The 18,019-nt window shown below is 38.1% G+C and overlaps 1 protein-coding gene across 2 annotated transcripts in view; it reads right to left on the bottom strand.

Moving 5' to 3' along the window:
• The window catches only part of RPGR (retinitis pigmentosa GTPase regulator), a 49,375-nt gene extending 31,781 nt beyond the window's left edge, over nt 1–17,594 (bottom strand). For both annotated transcript variants that reach the window (XM_025152032.3, XM_040665326.2), the window contains exons 1-6: nt 17,498–17,594; nt 15,277–15,402; nt 8,803–8,895; nt 6,759–6,821; nt 5,122–5,280; nt 3,533–3,682 (exon numbers count right to left, since the gene is read on the bottom strand). In XM_025152032.3, coding sequence (XP_025007800.2) covers nt 3,533–3,682; nt 5,122–5,280; nt 6,759–6,821; nt 8,803–8,895; nt 15,277–15,402; nt 17,498–17,573 — 667 coding nt within the window. In that variant the 5' untranslated portion in view covers nt 17,574–17,594. The remainder of the gene's footprint in view (nt 1–3,532; nt 3,683–5,121; nt 5,281–6,758; nt 6,822–8,802; nt 8,896–15,276; nt 15,403–17,497) is intronic.
• Between the last annotated feature and the right edge of the window lie 425 nt (nt 17,595–18,019).

Genomic DNA, 18,019 nt, shown 5'->3' with positions numbered 1-18,019 from the left:
CAGGCAACTTTATTATGTGTAAGTATGAGACAACTTGTTACTATCATGTTTTCATTAAAGTTATCTGGTAGAATCTAGATGGTAGATAAATTAAAGTTGTTTTTCCTGGAAAACTCTTGTTAATGACATTTGTTTTTTCTTTCATGGCACTTGGCTCTTGACTCACACTCTTTTGCAGAACAGTGATTACAGCAGTTGGTGCTCTGACAGCAGCACAGAGACTGCTATTGCCAGGACCTTCCATCAGAAGAACAGCTTAATTCTGATGGTCAATGGTCAAACTGCCACTGACTTCCCAAACTAGTCAGGTTTATTACATTTTTTAAACTTAATAATCCAGCTGACAAAGAGAAAGCCATTTACTGAGGTAATTTTGGAACATATTACACATCATTTTAAGTCATACAGTAGTATAGAAATTATGGAGAATAGCTATCAGGCACAAAAAAGACTGAATCAGACACAGATAAATTTTCAGTACAGTTACACGAGTGCAGCCTATCTGCATTTTAAGGACATTCCATCCAAAGGAAGTCCACGGAATCTGGTTGTTTCATTTTCTACTCTCATATGAACCCTCTGTCATTCTTGTAAATCAAACTTTCCTTAGTGTGGTATATTTCTGCTTTCACTATGCTTTAGCTCACAGCAAGTTGTCAAGAAAAAGAACACACCAACAGAAAACTGCCTTTGCCCATAAAAGACAAATGTGCATAGTACTGGAGTCCATACAGCACAACTTTCTTTTCCTTGACTCTCTGTTATTAATGAACATCCTCCCCTGGAGAGGGCACTCTGTGACCACACTATGTATTCCAGTGTGCCCTCATTAACCATTCATTTTAACCCAAACATTCCTGTGATCCTATCATGCTGCCTAGCCAGCATACAGTTTATATCAAATATAAATACGTTTAGAAAAGGAGCCATATGATGCCATGCTTGTCAGTTCAACCTGGCAACATATATCAAATTCTACATCCTGCAGCCATGTCCTATTAGGTAGTATACTACCTATGCTATATATACTATATTCATTATATAGAATATTTCTCAAAGCATAAGTCGTGTTTAAAAAGACAATTTGTATAATACTACAGTACTGCAATAACTGGTAAGTAACAGGTATTGAAAGCTCTCTATTAACAGTTTCTTCCATGTCTTCCATAGTAATAACTGTGGTCTAGGAAAGTTCCTTTCCATAGATGTCGAGGGAACTAACATTAATTATATACTTACTTGAATTATCGTTAAGTATTAAAAATAACACTAGTTACTCCCAATTCTAGTGTACAAGGTTAAACTGTACATCTAAAACACATGGAAAACACCTGCCATGCAAACTTGTACACATATTATAAGGAATAATTTGATGACTAACTGGAAATTTAGGGAGAAAAACCCCTATCTCTATTTTATATGAATATTACAGGTATTACATAATAATCCATTTTGCTATGTTCTACCACCCCTCAGAGGCAGAATACTGAGGATGTCAACCACTGTTCTGAGCCAGTCTAGCAAGTACACAACAAGCATTTTCAATAGGAAATAAAGGAATCCTATAAACTGTAAAAGCATCTTTTTCCTTTTTCACACAAAACCCTTTAACAGCATAATGCTTTCCTAATTAGGCTGTGTGAAAAAAGAGAATAACTACATTTGCATTCAGATTCAGCTCACAGAACTTCCAAATTCATGATTTAATGGCATCACAGCTAAAATAATGTGTCATTATAGTGCACTCAAATAAATGCATAAAGCTTTGTTTTTAAGTTCTGTCTAGCTATATACCTACATTAGTGCAATAGAAGATTATTTCCATTGAAGTCCAAAACTAAACTTCTATTTATTTAATGTATCAGTCAAAGAAAACTGTCAGCAAGAGCACAAAGTAAAATTATCAAAAAATATTTCTCCTTTCACCATAAAAAAAGGTGAACAGCAAGGCAGTCAGGCTTCTTCTTACAGGATTTGCAGATACTAGAGGCTGAACATTAAGACTTCCCACCTCAGAACCAAGCTTGTTTAAACAGTAAAGCATTCAACAAGTTCCTGTTTTCACAGCTGAAAACCAGTTTATCATCATATTAACATTTTAAGAGGCTCAATTTCTCTAATTCATAATACTTTTTTCTCAACCCTCCCCATTAAACATTTCAGCTCTCCCAAAGCACTCAACACATGCTTTCTCCTTGCTTTTAGACACTTGGCCTCAGCCCTTCTTTTAATGAGAGCTTTTGTCACATCCCACTGCAGTCTTGTCATAATCACACAATCACAAAACTTCAGTCCTTGGCTCTAAGGCAGAAAAAGATACCTTCTTACTCTATCCTTGGAGTAAGAACATTTTTTTTCCATTTATTTCAAGTTCAGGAAGCTGCGGAATTTCTAACAGTTGCTGACCTCTTGACCAGTCAGAGCTACTTAAATGTTTTACAGTGATAAAACATCTGTAATAGAAGTTGCATACTACCAGCATAACATCTAGTTAATACTTAGTCATCCTAAGAAGGTCTCGTTCTGTTAATAGTACATTCTCAGAGAGCTAGATATTGTATGTAGGAAAGTAATATTTATCATGTAAGCTGAGAAAAGTAGCTGATGGAATGGTTACTGGGTACCCATTAAAGGCTTTACAATTAAAACTATTGATCCTTTGAAATCTTCAATTGCTCTGAGGGGAGAAAAACTGGATATCTTAATAATGTAAATCTATAAGGCTGAGAGGAATTCATAGCTGCACACTTCTAATATCATCCATACTGACTGACAAATTCAAACACATTAGCATTACTAAAAGATGAGTGGCATCATCACTTTGTAAAGGAAAAAAGAGGTGAAAAAACACAGAGGTGGAAGGCAGTCAAGCTGTGCGTTGGCTGGGAGATCAGACACCAGCTCATTGTAGCGTATGCTTCTTGTATTGTATATTGCCTGTTTAACTGATTTCAAAACTTAAGACTTAACATCAAACTTTTACAACAATGTTGCTCCGCTAGCAAACAAGATTAATTTTTTCCCAAAATATAGTAATTCTATTCCAGATTTTTATGTCTAGGAAGGATAAAGATGATTATTTGATCAACACAGGAATAAGAATAATCTCAAGAAAAGCTGGACTACTGAAACGGTAGTATTAATCAACATTTGTCATAACCTTCACGAAAATAATGCTGTGTGTGATAAGACAGTAATTTTTCCTAGTAATTTTTTGTAAATCATTGAGCATATGCAGAATATTTACAGCAATATCTTTTCATGGAACTTCTAATTAAATATAGAGTACATTACAGAGGAGATGACACGTAACTTTTCCAAATAAGTAATATGGAACCTCATTTTAGAGAATATCTCTCTGGTAAAATCTCCCTGTGTGACACATAACCACATAGATGGCTTTCTCTTCTACCTGACAGCTGTTGCTTACATAGTTTCAAAAGCAGTCAATGTCTCATTAGCTACCTTTAAAAAGATCACAATCTGAGGACCGCTGACTTGTCTTTACTAACCTCTATTCTCATTAGCTTACCTGTTATGAAGGCAGAATGATAATATCCACAGGATATAGAGGAAACGGGTTTTCCAACATCTACTTGACAGGGGACACTGACACAGGTTTTGTCAGCCAAGCCAATTTGACCTTCTGAATTATCACCCCACACAAAAAGCTGCCCATCCTCTAAAGTGAAGACACAGAAAGTTAATAGATTTAAAAGCAAGACTACACTAATAAAAAGTTAATTTAACTATTCAAGAAGCATTTCATAAACTCTATGTACAACCCTACTAAATGTCATTATCTCGGAGACAAAAAGTGATGTTAAGCACAAAGCAACACAATAGTATGAAGTATGAGGCTATCTCCTAATCTTTTCTAAAGTGACTCAGAAGTGATCAATTCCTCTTACACAATAAATAGCAAGAGTAAAATCTACATAGAAAATTTCATTCAAAAAGAGAAAAAATGAGAACATGAGACAACTCAGTTGCCAGATGCCAGCATTAAAACGTAGTGAATTGAAGGCTTACTGTCATTTCTGGTAGCACCTCACTACTTTTTTGTTCTGCCAAACTTATACTCTGTTCTGACTTTGGTACACATCTCACTTATTCCTTTGTTATCTTATGGTTCTTTTCACAGGTTATTGTACTGGCCAGCTTTATTTTGTTTTCCTTAAACTATCAGCTGTTTCAAGTTTATGATGACCAGCCTCTGCTGACACAAAGACCAAAGGCAGCAATAGGAACCAAAAAAAAGTAGTGAACAACATGAAAAATCTTAAGATTTTTCTAGAAGAGGTAATGTCTTCTGTCCTCCTGTTTCTTACTGATGGGAAAAATGCTGTGAGTAAAGAACTACTAAAGACAGTGTTACTGAGATGTTGGTTGGAACCACACCTTCCAAGTTCATTTACAGATCTTATGAGGATGCTACCAATTGCCACAACAAATATAAAGAAGAGAAGCAAGCAAAGTATATCTTTTTTATGTACTGATGCTTTGTTAAGTTCTGAAATCACAGCCCCAGTAACTTATCCTAAACATGTACAGAAACAGTTCCTTTTAACAGGACTGGAGAAATGACAGATTAATAAAGGACCACGCATAACAACAGCCGAATGTACTCTAATCTAAGTGTAGACTTCATCAAGTCATCATATAATTTTGTCATTGAAGAAACAGCTCAGGCTGCTCTCAGAATTAGTAATGACACAGTTGTGTAGCCTCTACCAGTAGACCAAAATAATTGCAATAAGAAGCAGAATTAGAGAAGCTTAGTTTCTTTTTTTATCTGGCTTTCCTGAAAATTAATTGGAGTTTTTCCCACTTTGAGTGTATTTATACTGTCTTTCCTTCATATGGATTCTTAGTAACTGGTACAGACTGAGAACTCACTGCACACCTACAAAATTTGTAGGATGCTATTCAGAAGGGACCCCTCAACATACAGTACTGAAATATGCAACTGGCTATAAAAAAATTCCAAGGTTTAGTGGGGAAAGAAGATAGGATGGCATAGAAAATACACACATACATGCAGACAGAAACTGGAATAAATGTTTCTCTGGAACACCAGGCTTGAACACATAAATAGATTTTCTTAGCTGTCACTCTTACCAGTTACTGCTGCTGAGGTGTATGATCCAGCAGCTAGCTGTTTGATCTTGTGCTGGTTGGTAAAAAAACTAATTAAATGAAATGTGGTCCTTTCCTCTGTGTCACCTAATCCCAATTGACCTTCACTGTTACCTCCAGCAGCATACACATTCCCTTTTTCTGCATACAAAAAAGCACATGTAATACACAAAATGAGGATATTCTCAATGGCAGCAAAAAGTCAGAGAAATAGCAGCAAGTCATTTAATTTTCTACAGAAAAGCTTTACAGAAAAGTTTGGGGTCTACTGCCCTCAAATAGTCTAAAGCTGACACTGAATGTTCCTGCTGTAACTAGCAGGGAGGCTTTCCTGCACGCATTTAGATCAGAACACTCTAAAGGCCTTACACATCCATAGACTGAGCATGCTTCCCAACATTTTGGAGACTGATCTGAAAAATAAATATAATTGTAAGTATTTATTTAATTTAAGATAAAATGGGGGGAAAATGGAGAATGATGACATGGACAAGAAAATTAAAGAGATGTATAACTTGACGGTTTTCAATAATAGGAATGAAATATATTTTTACTTACATTTTTATTAAAATTATTGTATTATTTAATATTTAAATCACTTTCAATTTAATTAGCTTGATCTTACTTTTTCTTTAGAATCTTAAAATTGAAGTTAAAGCTGATGATTAATATCTTTAACCTAAGAGAACTTCCAAATTTATACTTCTAATTTTAGCGTGTTTCACATTTAAAGCGATCATCCGCAATGAAAAACACAGGGTCAATAAACAACATAAATCCAGACACAAAAGTGATAACGAACTGAGGTATGGGTTACAAATAATCCCTGGTATAAAAATGGGCTCAAATTACTCAGCTAGAGCGTATACTAAAAGTGACTAATATTTACCCTGTGCATTCGAGCATATTCGACTGTTATTAAAATGTTCTCTTTTATTCTAATAGTCTTATTTACTGTGCTCTGGGTCTCCACATATGTAAACCCCCTAATAATCAACAATTCTCTTTATAACATTACCTCTAAAGCACTGCAAGAGCAAAGATGGCTATTCCATTACATAAATTTTAGAAGCATGACGATAATTTGCTCTCTCTCTAAAAATTTATTTTTGTTTAAATTTACAGTTATTTATTTATAGCTTAATAAAGTAACTTGTCAATGAAACAGCAGACTGCCGTGTCTAAATAAAATGCAACATACTCCAATGGCTTCAAAACATAATGTTCTACTGCTTTTACGTAAATATAGAACTCCAAGCTCGTGAGAATGCACTCCTCATCAAAGGTAAATAAGAGTACAGATATATAAAAATATTCCTATGCCCACAAAGGGCTTCAATGAAACATTGGTAATTGTTAACCATACCTCAAATACAGACAAAAAGATAAAAGTGCAGATAAAAGCTAGTGAATTCCTATATAACGCGATTTTCTAAACACATTGCACAGAGCAATTCAAGCATTCCAAGATCTGGATATTAAAAAAAAAAACCAACAAATTTTAACAGCACATTCTCCTTTTTTTCATTCATGTACACTTGTAGGGTTAGCAATGTGATTTCTGTATTTAAAATAAGGACAAAAATCGACCTTCAATATGTACATCATTTGTTACATACCTGTGTAAACTAAGGTGTGGTTTCTTCCACAAACAGCAAGTTTTGTTTTTTCTGGTTTTAAAGCTATGAATTAAAGCAAAAGGAGGGAGGAAGTTACAAACAAGCCAACAGCTGGTTCAGCAACATCATGTTCAATGCTCTAGAGAAAACTCGTATCTTCCTCACTGTGCACAGCTACTTTTCTTGATAGACTTCTGCTCTGCACTGCCATTCTATTAATTACTACATTCACAGTTCCTAAGGCTGGTCCTATCTATAGGTTTTGAATATACCATCCCACCCCAATGGTAGCTGAATTACCATCCACCCACGTATATGCTTCTCTGCAGTCTAGTCACCACGAAAGCCTGGGAATGGTCAAGATACAAGAGGATGTATCAAGAGTTATTTTGGTGGGAAAGAGAGAACAGTGTTGGTTTTATCCCAAGTGCACTCCAGCTCAGAAACAGTGAAAAAATAATCTCACTGACTTTTCCATCCTTTCCCCAGTTATTAATCTTTGCCAATATTTTGTCTTCACTAAGCCATGTCCATTTTCAGTATACAATACTCATCAAGCTATTAAAAAAGCATTATGTTTACATAATATATTTTCAATTTTTTTCCACTGCATTGGTCCTTGACAAAGACAACATAATTCCTTTCACAAAATCCTTTTCAGTCCCTTCAAATCAATCTTCATCAGCGCCATAACATTCAGATTACATTCCTTTCTCTTTCCTACCAAGCCACTACATACATCTATCTACTTAAGCACGAAGTCTCTGATGTCAAAAGGACACAAACAGAAGTTGTCCAAACTCGGAATCCTACATATCCTGACACCTGCCCTCACCACCAGGCAGGAATCATGATGTTTCTGATATTGGTTTCTTCTTACAATATTAATTTGCTGCTTTATATCCCAACATTCTGCCTCATACACCAGCAATAATCTTGATCCGCTCATCAGAAGCTTGTGCTCCCTAACCTTCCTCCCACTTAGGCTAAGCAATCGTATATATAGCTGGCAGTTTTTCATAACCAATTTCATTAGTCTCCAGTTAAGCCCCAGAATGATTTTGTCAGAAAATGAGCAGCCACAGTTATTACAGCTGGAGCAGAACTGGAAACGTTGTATTTGTAACTCCATACCCAAAGCTAACTGATGCCTGAAAGCTAGTGAGAAAAGCTCCAGGACACTCTTCTGTTGCCTACTGCCAGGAAAAGAAAGATAGCCCCCTCATGACTTTTTTTTTCAGTGGAAGCCAGGACTGTTCTGAATTGCTGCCATCTCCTCTCTGTCTTTTATTGTCCATTGCAACCTGAGAGTAAAACAAAACTTGACACCCAATCCATTTAAGCCAAAGTAAGAATCAGTCTCTCATACGGCTGACAGAAGATGTGAACCCGAGAGTATTTTCATTCTCCCTCTGAACTGAAACAGAGAGAGAAGCAAATATAGAACAGTAGAATAAAATAAATCAAGCAGAAAAGTTTGAACAAACATGGTTAATTCATTTTTAAACAATAAGCTAACAGATCAATCCTCTAAGAGAAAGGATGAGGATAAACATGTAATGATGAAAAGGAGTGTGTTAACGGGACAGGTGTTATTTGACATACATAAGGAGGTAGGGAAAAATTATTGACTCAGTTTTGCTTGACAAGATAAAACCAGTGAGGAAAGATTCAAAAGATAATAGAACACAATGAAAATATTTTACACAGTATGTAAGAAGATGGGCATTCTCTTTACTGCTTTTTTATACTTCATACAAACGTATCTACATTTGTGACCACATGGACAAATCTTAGACTTGCTAAAAAGAAGTAAAAAGACTGGATGCTGTGCATCTGAAATAATTTTCAGACACAAAAGGACCCAGAATCTGGAACTGACAGAAAAGCAGGGCTTCCTTTTAAACTATCTGTAAGAGCTTAAGCAGTAATATGCTACACATGATGAGTAAAGAAATCAGCATCAGTTATTTTGGAGCAACAACTTACAAAGCACTTTTTCACAATGACAAACTTTCAAAAGGACCAAAAAAATGAATCAAACCTTTAACACATGTTGGTTTGCGGACAGTATTCTTTGATCCTAGTCCTAATTGGCCCCAGTCGTTACTGCCAAACATGTAAAGTTTACCATTCCCTGAAAGAAAAGGCACAGTCAGAATCCACGAGCATTTGAATAACTCATACAAGATGAGGTGGTCATACATATATTAATCTATTTATTATATACTTAATGTAAGATTTAGAATCAGGCAATTCCATGTGTATGTGTACACAACAATTAATGACCTGATTTTTCAGCAAGTGCTGCATTGTAGATGTACTTATTAAGAAATGTGTATACAGAAGAAATGACAAAGAGGAGAACAAACATTCTCTCCCTAAGTTGCTGCTCAGATGAAGTGCTCATCAGAAAATAAAGGAGGAGTGCTCTCAGACTGACTTAGCAGTCTCTACAGACCTACTGACAACGTAACAGTGCATTTAACTGAGCACCCACACCTTTACCTCAGACACGGGCACAGAATAACACAGCGATATAATTAATATAAACAAAAATATGTGATTCTCAGCTTATTTTGTTGTCTACTGGGGGAAGATATTTAATTGCTAAATGTCCTGCCTTAAAATGACCTGCAAATCACACTTATTTAGAACATAATTTATGATAAATTTTCGAACGTGTTCACAAATCAGATGGGTTTTCCTTTGGACAAATATGTCTACTACAAGAGCCTTTTTTTTTCTCTGCATCTTTCATCACAGATTCATCTGGTCCTCTGCCTATAAAGAAGGAATGTGTAAAAACACCATGCAGCCACGGGGTTCCGTGCGCCTATATGAAAACATGAGATTAGAGATCTTCAACAGGAATAGTGCTGATGTTGAATTTCAGAAACTTGTATGATGTCTTTGAATTTGGAGGTTTGACCATCACAAGCGGTGAATTGTTTTCATTCAGAATAACCCACTTTTCTAAGACCATGATAAATGAACAGATAGAAGTTTTCCCATTGGGCATGCAGATCAGAGTGCCACATCACACTGTTAACAGCACCATACATTTAATCCTATCATTTCATTTCATTTTTTAAACTAATGGCTCTCGTAAAACCGCAAACGTCATATCCAAAGATAAAATCCCACCTCCAATAGAAACAATTGCAAAACAACAGAAGCTGATTTGCCAAAAGAATAAACCAAAATCCCTTTTGTGACTATTAAAACAAGATTATTTACTTTTGCTGATGCTCTGCACTTGTGAGTTAGGTTCCATCATGGAGCTGTCATGTAAATAAATTTCCAGTCACCTAGCCATCAGTTATCACATGAGCACAATGCATAACAGCAATTCCACACAATAATACCAAAATATTAAGTCTGTACTTCATTAGCATCCGCTCCTTGCGAATGTTCTGAATGTGATTTAAAGAGACTTTGAAATACCATAGAATCATAGAATGGCCTGGGTTGAAAAGGACCACAGTGATCATGTAGTTTCAACCCCCCTGCTACGTGCAGGGTCGCCAACCAGCAGACCAGGCTGCCCAGAGCCACATCCAGCCTGGCCTTGAATGCCTCCAGGGATGGGGCATCCACAACCTCCTTGGGCAACCTGTTCCAGTGTGTCACCACTTTCTGAGTGAAAAACTTCCTCCTAAAAATATGCTTTTGAGACTTTTAAAACATAGTAAGAGTAGTTACAAAAATCCATTTCTTTTCTCATGTATTACCAGAAATCTAAAATAAAAATAGTAGTTAAAAAAAAAAAAAGAACAGTAACTATTACCTAACATCTCAATCAAATTGATAGATTTGACAATTACATGCCAACATTATGTCTTCCCAGTAAAGCTGAAATGGAAGAAAGCCTGAGGTCAAGGCTAATTGCATTCACTAATAGCATTTATATCACCATCCTGATTTTGGTAATGCAACCATGCCAAAACATATGCAGAAGTATATCACTGAAAGCAAAACACATCTTAAGGAAGAGAATTTTTATTAACAAGTGGCATCCTACACTGGTATGTGTATCTTTGTAGCCCTACTACATACTTTTTAAAGGCCGAGCACTGTAATACTCATGTGGGAATATGATATCAAGTTGCCATAATTCAATTAAATCACATTCTCTTTTACCCATTCAGAATTCCAGCAGGTCACGCTTTTAATCCCATAATCTGCTGTTTCTTAAACCAATCTTTTAGTTCTCAAACACTGCTTTATAAGTCAAGAAGCTTAACAGACGAGCAGAATTTTGTTATATTCTTTACCAGCTGAGTGACAGCCTTTGATAATCTCAGGCTTTCAACACTCAGCAGTGTAACAGAAAAAAAAAACTGAGAAGTACGTAATTCTGACAGTGAATAAAAACTAACAGGCACTACACATGAACTCTACCAAATGCCTATAACGAAGCAATGTTTCCAGGTCTGTGTAGCAAATCAGGTTTAAATCAGGCATTTGATGGAATCTCAGCTGGCCAAGAAACACTACAGAACTTTGCAAAAAGCCCTATTTTCATAATTGCATTCTGAGTTACCTATAGTCATCACCACAGATGTACTGAAGTGAGAATGACTTTAGCAACAAATAGACAAGGATCATTTAAAAACCTTACAAACTCAAGTCACTCTTTGTCTTCTTGCATCTACCTTGGTACAGATTGTGGCCACCTGGTATAGCAGGCAGAAGACGTGTACAGCACTGTTAGGGAAAAGAATGGATACAGCAGGATATAAAGAAACCACTTGGACTGTTTTGGTGATGCAAACATATGCCTAACACTAGTCTGCATCTCCCCACGTGCAAGACTGGGCTACCTCCCAGGGCATGCAGACATAAGCACATCACCAGTGGATGTTTCGCCAACACTAATTTGGATACATTAACAGAAGCCACTAGATGCTCACATCTTTCAGAACGGAGAATTTTGTGACACTTCAAGAAGAGAGTGTCTCCTAACCAATAAATAGCCCATATGGTGGCTGCTATTATAACCACGATTACTTGCAACTCCATTTGTCCTGTGGTGCCCTGATCCAGGAAGCCAGGCTAAAACCAGTCATACAGCAGTCGAGGAATACAAGCTAAAATACTCAGTGATAATAGCAGACAGCCATCTATTAATAACATCTGTGTTCCATGCATTTTCCCTCTGCATTTCTACATGGTATAAGCATGCAAGAGAGCTAAAACAAGTAGAGTACACAACGACTTCAAACAGTTCTCACTAGATTCTACTGTGGAGTTTTATCCGAAGAAAATTGTGAATATATGCCAAGCATCACGTTGTTTTTTTTTAATTTTATTTGTGCTATTTCATGAATAAACAACAATTATATACAATTCAAATACAGCTCATGAAAATGGGAATGATATCAGTTTTCTTAGACAAGCCACGATATTCTCAAAAGTTTTACTGAGAGGTAAGAACAGTCATGCTTAGGATATTTAGCATCATACAAACGGAAACAGTGCAGTATATTGCTTGCTCCTATGCACACCAAAAACTAATGCAAACATGCAGTAATATTCCTCATTTTCCTCTTGCAGCTAAATGTAAAAGGTTCTGAACAATATTCTGATGGCTTGCCAGCAGGTAGAGAGAGAAGAGACGGAGTTTGGTATCTAAAGACCCGGAGAAATTCCAATGTCTCTGGTCTACATTACTAAATATTCAGTGCTTTACATAACTTGAAACTATGCAAATATTATCTTGTTCTGTGTCCATGTGAATCTCTTTCCTTCTTCCCTCTTCCACGGGGAGCTTCACCTCTCTCCAGAGTTCTGAGTCCAGAAGATGCATCTACCATTTCCTTCTTGTGAATAGAATTGGTCTCTTTGATCAAATGTGGGCGATCTGCTTAGTATACTCTAATCAAGGCCTATAAACAATAAGACAGGTGTTAATTTTAAGAGGTTTGTAGAAAATTATTAATAGAATGACATTAAGAAGAGATTCTTAGAAATACGGTTAATGTCACTTACTTCACACTAGCTCCCAACAGGATGAATAAATTGCTTACCAAAGCCTGCAGTTACAAAAGATGCAGGAAGTAAACAGTATTCTCAGGCCAAAAAATAGAGGAATGGGGGCATGAAATGTGATCACTGGTTCACAGTGTGTCAATAGAACTTACTTCGGACTGCAACTCCTGACATGGAAAGCCAAGGACCAGACGTTTTTTTATGCTTATTTTACATTTTTCTTTCTAAAAGCCATAGGGGAATACCGATGTTGGATTACATGAAAGAAGTATTTGGAATGTTCTGAATATTTTATCAGAATGCTGCATATTACCTCCTGCACATTTTCTTCATTTCTGTGCAGTGCTAGATACAGCTGTCTTTCCCATCCCAAGCCAGTTATAAGGAATGTTTTGAATCAGCTTGCATGACTGTTATACTTATGACCACTGAGGCATGTTAGTATAACATGTTAGTGTAAATCTGGCACATTTCTATTGTTTTAATCTACCCTAAATACATAGTTCCCACCATATACTCCAGAGGAGGAAAAAAAATAGTGTGGGAAATGCAACCTGTAAGTAAAGACTGAAATTAAAACGAAGTATGCATTAATACACACCTGCTTGAGATACTTTTCTCTCTTCCAGTCAGGTTCAGCTGGATTTCAAGGAGCTCCTGGTTTCTCCCAAAGTCTGCATCCTTCCAGTAAACTCACTACCACCATGCACCTCTCGAGCTCTTTATTTCCAGGTGTTATTGCAGTTCAACGACATTCACAAAAGGCTTTAATTGCACCGCATCATCCAACTCCGTCTAACAGCAGAAATGTGTGGTGCACATGTGCATGCACAGTTGTGAAGAGTAAATGAGGGTCACAGATGTCCTCTTTTCCATCTCTATCATTCTGTGTGACTCGTGCAGTTCCTCTCATTTCATTCAGTGTTGCACAATATTTTACCTTCAGTTTTGCCTCTACTTCACCATGTCCCAAAAAACTGTTTGGTATGGAGGATTTCTTTACTTATTTTATGCTTATGCAGTTCCTTCTCCACAAATGCTCTGGGAAAATGAAGCTGTTATTATCTAGATGTACCCCTCATGACTCATCTGCACGCTACAGTACCAAAGGCCTGCTACAGAGACATTTCTAACATCTGAAGAATATACTGCAATACTAGGGAGAACAGATAAGAGTTAGTAGAGAAATGGTGCTGCATGTAATCCTATGCAACTTGATATCTTCCAAAGCTTTACTCAAGTGGCTGCTATTACAGGGACACAGGAATTAGAGGACTGTTGCTGATTGGGCTAACAGTGTTGGCAAGAGCATATGCTGGGTGAATTCAAGGGGGCAATTTCAATGACCAGTCTGAACTGAGAATATGCTGGTGTTACTTCAAACTGGATGCGGGCATATAAAAGGATACCTTAAAAAAGAAAAAAAGGAAAAGGAAAATTTCCAGTGCCCCAGGTTACATTCTGATTAATTTTATGCAATGGGCAACTGAATAGAATAGGTTCAATCCAAAAAGAAGTGTGCAGTTTTGTTCAAAACATAATTTATTCATCCATAATTCGTTTTCTGTGAAGTTAGGCTTGAAAAATTCATTGTATAATTTCAGTTCAAATTGCTCTGCAGTCCATGAAATCTGTATTCTTTCATCATGCTCGGAATTATTAATTCTAGAAAATCCAGCATTTCCAACTCTACTTGGGGGCACATCAAGAAAACCTCAAGAAGTTATTTATTAAGCTACAGCCAGGATATAACACACAGCACTGATGAAGAGTAAATGTACTTCAAGAAAGAAGTCCTGAAAATAAGCACAGGAATTTCAAGATGAAGTCTGATTATCTACCAGAAGTTAGTTGTCAATATAATTCACATGTTTTCATCACAAAAGAGTAGTCTCATTCATGTAACAAATGGAACAAACTCTTCAATGAGTACTGCTTCCAGCATTTCAAAGAGATGAAAAGGAACACGCAGAAAGACTGCTCAATGTGTTGCATTTGAGCTTCTCTGAATACTTTTGCAATTTATTTCACGCTTTAGTAGCATTTTCTGAAGTTCTTTGAGTTATTTTTGCAAGGGTTATTTTCAACTGACAGCAAACCAATCATTTAGAACTTCCTTTCAGAGAAACAACTTTATCTGTTGTTATAGGCAGATTCCTAGTGAGCTTGTTGGCTGAGTTCAATAGATACTGTTCATTTCCACAACACAAACCTGTATATTTAAGATTGTCCACTGGACACCATCAGACTTACAGGAAACACTCAAGGTGAACAAAGTCAGCTTATTTTCAATCCAAGATGCTGCCTTCAATTATGACAGATTCACTCACGACAGCTCCTGGACCTCACATTAACTATAAAGGCATCCAACAGCCCCAGTATAAGCAGTCCCTTCTCCTCTCCCCATTTTACACATTACCTCAGAATTCAGATACAAATTGCAGCTTTCCAAGCTGTCCAAACACATAAACATACATTTGTATATATATTATGTCTAATCAAATATGTTACTTCCAATACTAACCTGTAACAACAGCAGTGTGTTCATCTCCGCATGATATGTGGACCGGCTTGTCATTTTTGAACCAGAACTTGCTAGGAATATTTTCTGCAAAGTTGCTTTTTCCAAAAGTAAAAACAGCCCCCGATTCTAAAACACAAAAAGCCAACGTCAATTTTAGTGAAAGTCAACTTTGTCTCATACCTTTAAAATAGCAATTTCCTATTAATCCAATTGCACATTTTAGTTACCCATCTTTTTCTTTCTAATAAAATAATAATGGCTGAAGTGTTTTATTCTGCTTCACCACGACTACTTCATTTTTATGCTCACTTTTTAGTCCTTCTGATCCTTCCCAGCCTCCATAAATTTCTTAAAACAAAAGGTGTTGTGTCCTGAGGACACATCGATCCATTTTAAAGTAAATGCACTTTCTCACTGCCCTCTAAGAAAAACTACTGGGTACAGAAAGGAAAAAAAATCTGAAAAACTGCCCCAAAATGTAAAATAAAGAGCTCATCCTGAGAGCAAGCTGAGACAAAGAATTCTCACTTACGCTTATACTTGAATTCAGTCAGGTTTTCCAAACTGAATTAGAGTGAGATACACACACTGCTAAGAGGCGGCAGCTCAAAGAACTGACTGCTCTTCCTCACTCACCCAAAAAGATACGTATGTTCTATAAATGGCCCCCTAAAATCAAAACCCTCCGCCTTCACGACACTGGTTGTCTCAACTGCCTTTGATCATACGGCTATCATAGAAACAAAGCAGTCCCACAATAAAAGCCGGAAGGCTCTTCCACCTCTGCACAGTTTTCTCACTTCTTCCCACTTTTAGAAGCATCAGCGATGTTCATTTGCCCATTGCTCAAGCATTCTGTCAAGCATTTGGCTTGACAAAGAGAAGATTTTCTACAGGAAAATAAATGAGCTTATTTAAGTTGTCAAGAAATGACAAACTTTGTGTCTTAAGCAGAGAATCGTTCTTGAGGGAGACATGACTTTTTTTGCAGACTTTTAATTTTTATTTGTTTTAATATACAGGTTTGTGATAACGCAATATATATAATTTTATAATAACATTGCAGTCACTGAAAATATGCACATTGAAATGCTTCACTTGCATCAATGCCCACAACCCAGCTCCAAAAACAACAGCTCTGTCTTAAGCTGAAAGCTTGATACTCATTTTGAGAAGGTTCTTTAACAGACAACTTTCTGATATTGTAACTTTCTGATAACATGCATATGACACATTATTTTATACACCAGACTCAGAAGACAGAATTTTACAATTCACAGAATTGTAGTTACTACCTCTTTAGTTGTCTCAGTTTTATTAGATGGGGGGCCATGGGCAGGGCTGGAGCCCCATCCAACTTGGCCTTGAACGCCTCCAGGGATGGGGCACCGCAGCCTCTCTGGGCAGCTGTTCAAATGCCTCACTGCCCTCTGGGGAAAGACATAAACCTCCCCTCTTTTAGTTAAGAGCCGTTACCCCTTGTTCTACCACCATCAAACCACGTAAAAAGTTGGTCCCCCTCCTGCTTTAAGTTCCCCTCAAGAACTGGAAGGCCACAATGAGGTCTCCCTGGAGACTTCTCCAGGCTGAACAAGCCCAGCTCCCTTAGGCTGCCTTCATAGGAAGGGTACTTAGTTTTGACTCTCCAGCCTGCCAGCCACATTCTGCATTTGAGAGCACATCCAGTGATCGACCCGGCAAGTGGAGGGTTCTCCGAACACTTTTTATTCTAAAAACATCAATAGAAATAAATAAATATATCCTTAATTCAGTCTATATAAGAAACAGGATAACTTAATTCACAAACGTCCCACCTATCGCAATAAAAACTGAAGTCTCAGCTGTCACTTTGGAAATTAAATCCTACCGATCATACAGCTAAACTTCACAGAACACAAACGAGCCATTTCACCGTCTCAGCACCGAGCAATGAAGCTGCCATAGGTCCAACACACAGCCAAGCTTTTAACCCCACAAACAGTCCGCTTAACACCGCGCCACCGCTCCGCGCCACCGCTCCGCGCCGGTGAGGGAAGCGAGGCAGCCCCGGCGTCACCCCTCAGGGCAGCGTTACCGCGTCCTCCCCTCAGAGGACGGGAGCACACGGCCGAGGCGGCGGGCAGGCCGGAGGGAGGCGGGGACGGCCAGAAAGGGCACCGGACGAACGAGGTCCCCCCCCCAGCCGGCAGCAGTGGGCAGAGAGGCCCATCTCCCGACTCACCGGGCACCGGCAGCTCTTCCTCCTCCGCGGGTTCGGCCATAGCAACGCGCAGCCAGCGTTCGGCCCCGCGCCCCATGCAGCCGTCCAGGCCTGCCGGAAGTAAACAGAGGCCCTGCCACGGGCAACGGCCATAGAGAGCGCCGGCGAGAGGAGCCGCCGGCGGTGCGGGTGCAGCAGCGCCACCTGGCGGTCGGCGGTGGTGCGGCGGCGTGGCGGTCGGTCGCTGCTGCGGTCCGTTGCAAACGAGGGCTCTATGCGGTCTTCGTTGGCTGTAGCGCCCATCACATGGCACACAAGTCTGCAGTTGCGATGTAAAGCAGGCAGCAAAGGCATTGGTTTGGGATTTCCGTCTTCCAGGGCACGGCGTTTAAAATGCAGCAATAAGAGCACGTGGGTTGAGAAATATCGGCAAAGAGAAAATAATGCACTGTAAACCTATATTGGTAGAGAGAATGGCAGATTTGGATAAAGGAATTATGTCAGTATTGTCATCCAATACAAACATGGACTCGACTATTCTAT

This window comes from Gallus gallus, chromosome 1 (assembly GCF_016699485.2).
Source record: "Gallus gallus isolate bGalGal1 chromosome 1, bGalGal1.mat.broiler.GRCg7b, whole genome shotgun sequence".
Taxonomy (NCBI): Eukaryota; Metazoa; Chordata; class Aves; order Galliformes; family Phasianidae; genus Gallus; species Gallus gallus.
The sequence above is the reverse complement of the archived record's forward strand: the minus strand, read 5'-3'. Positions and strand labels throughout refer to the sequence as shown.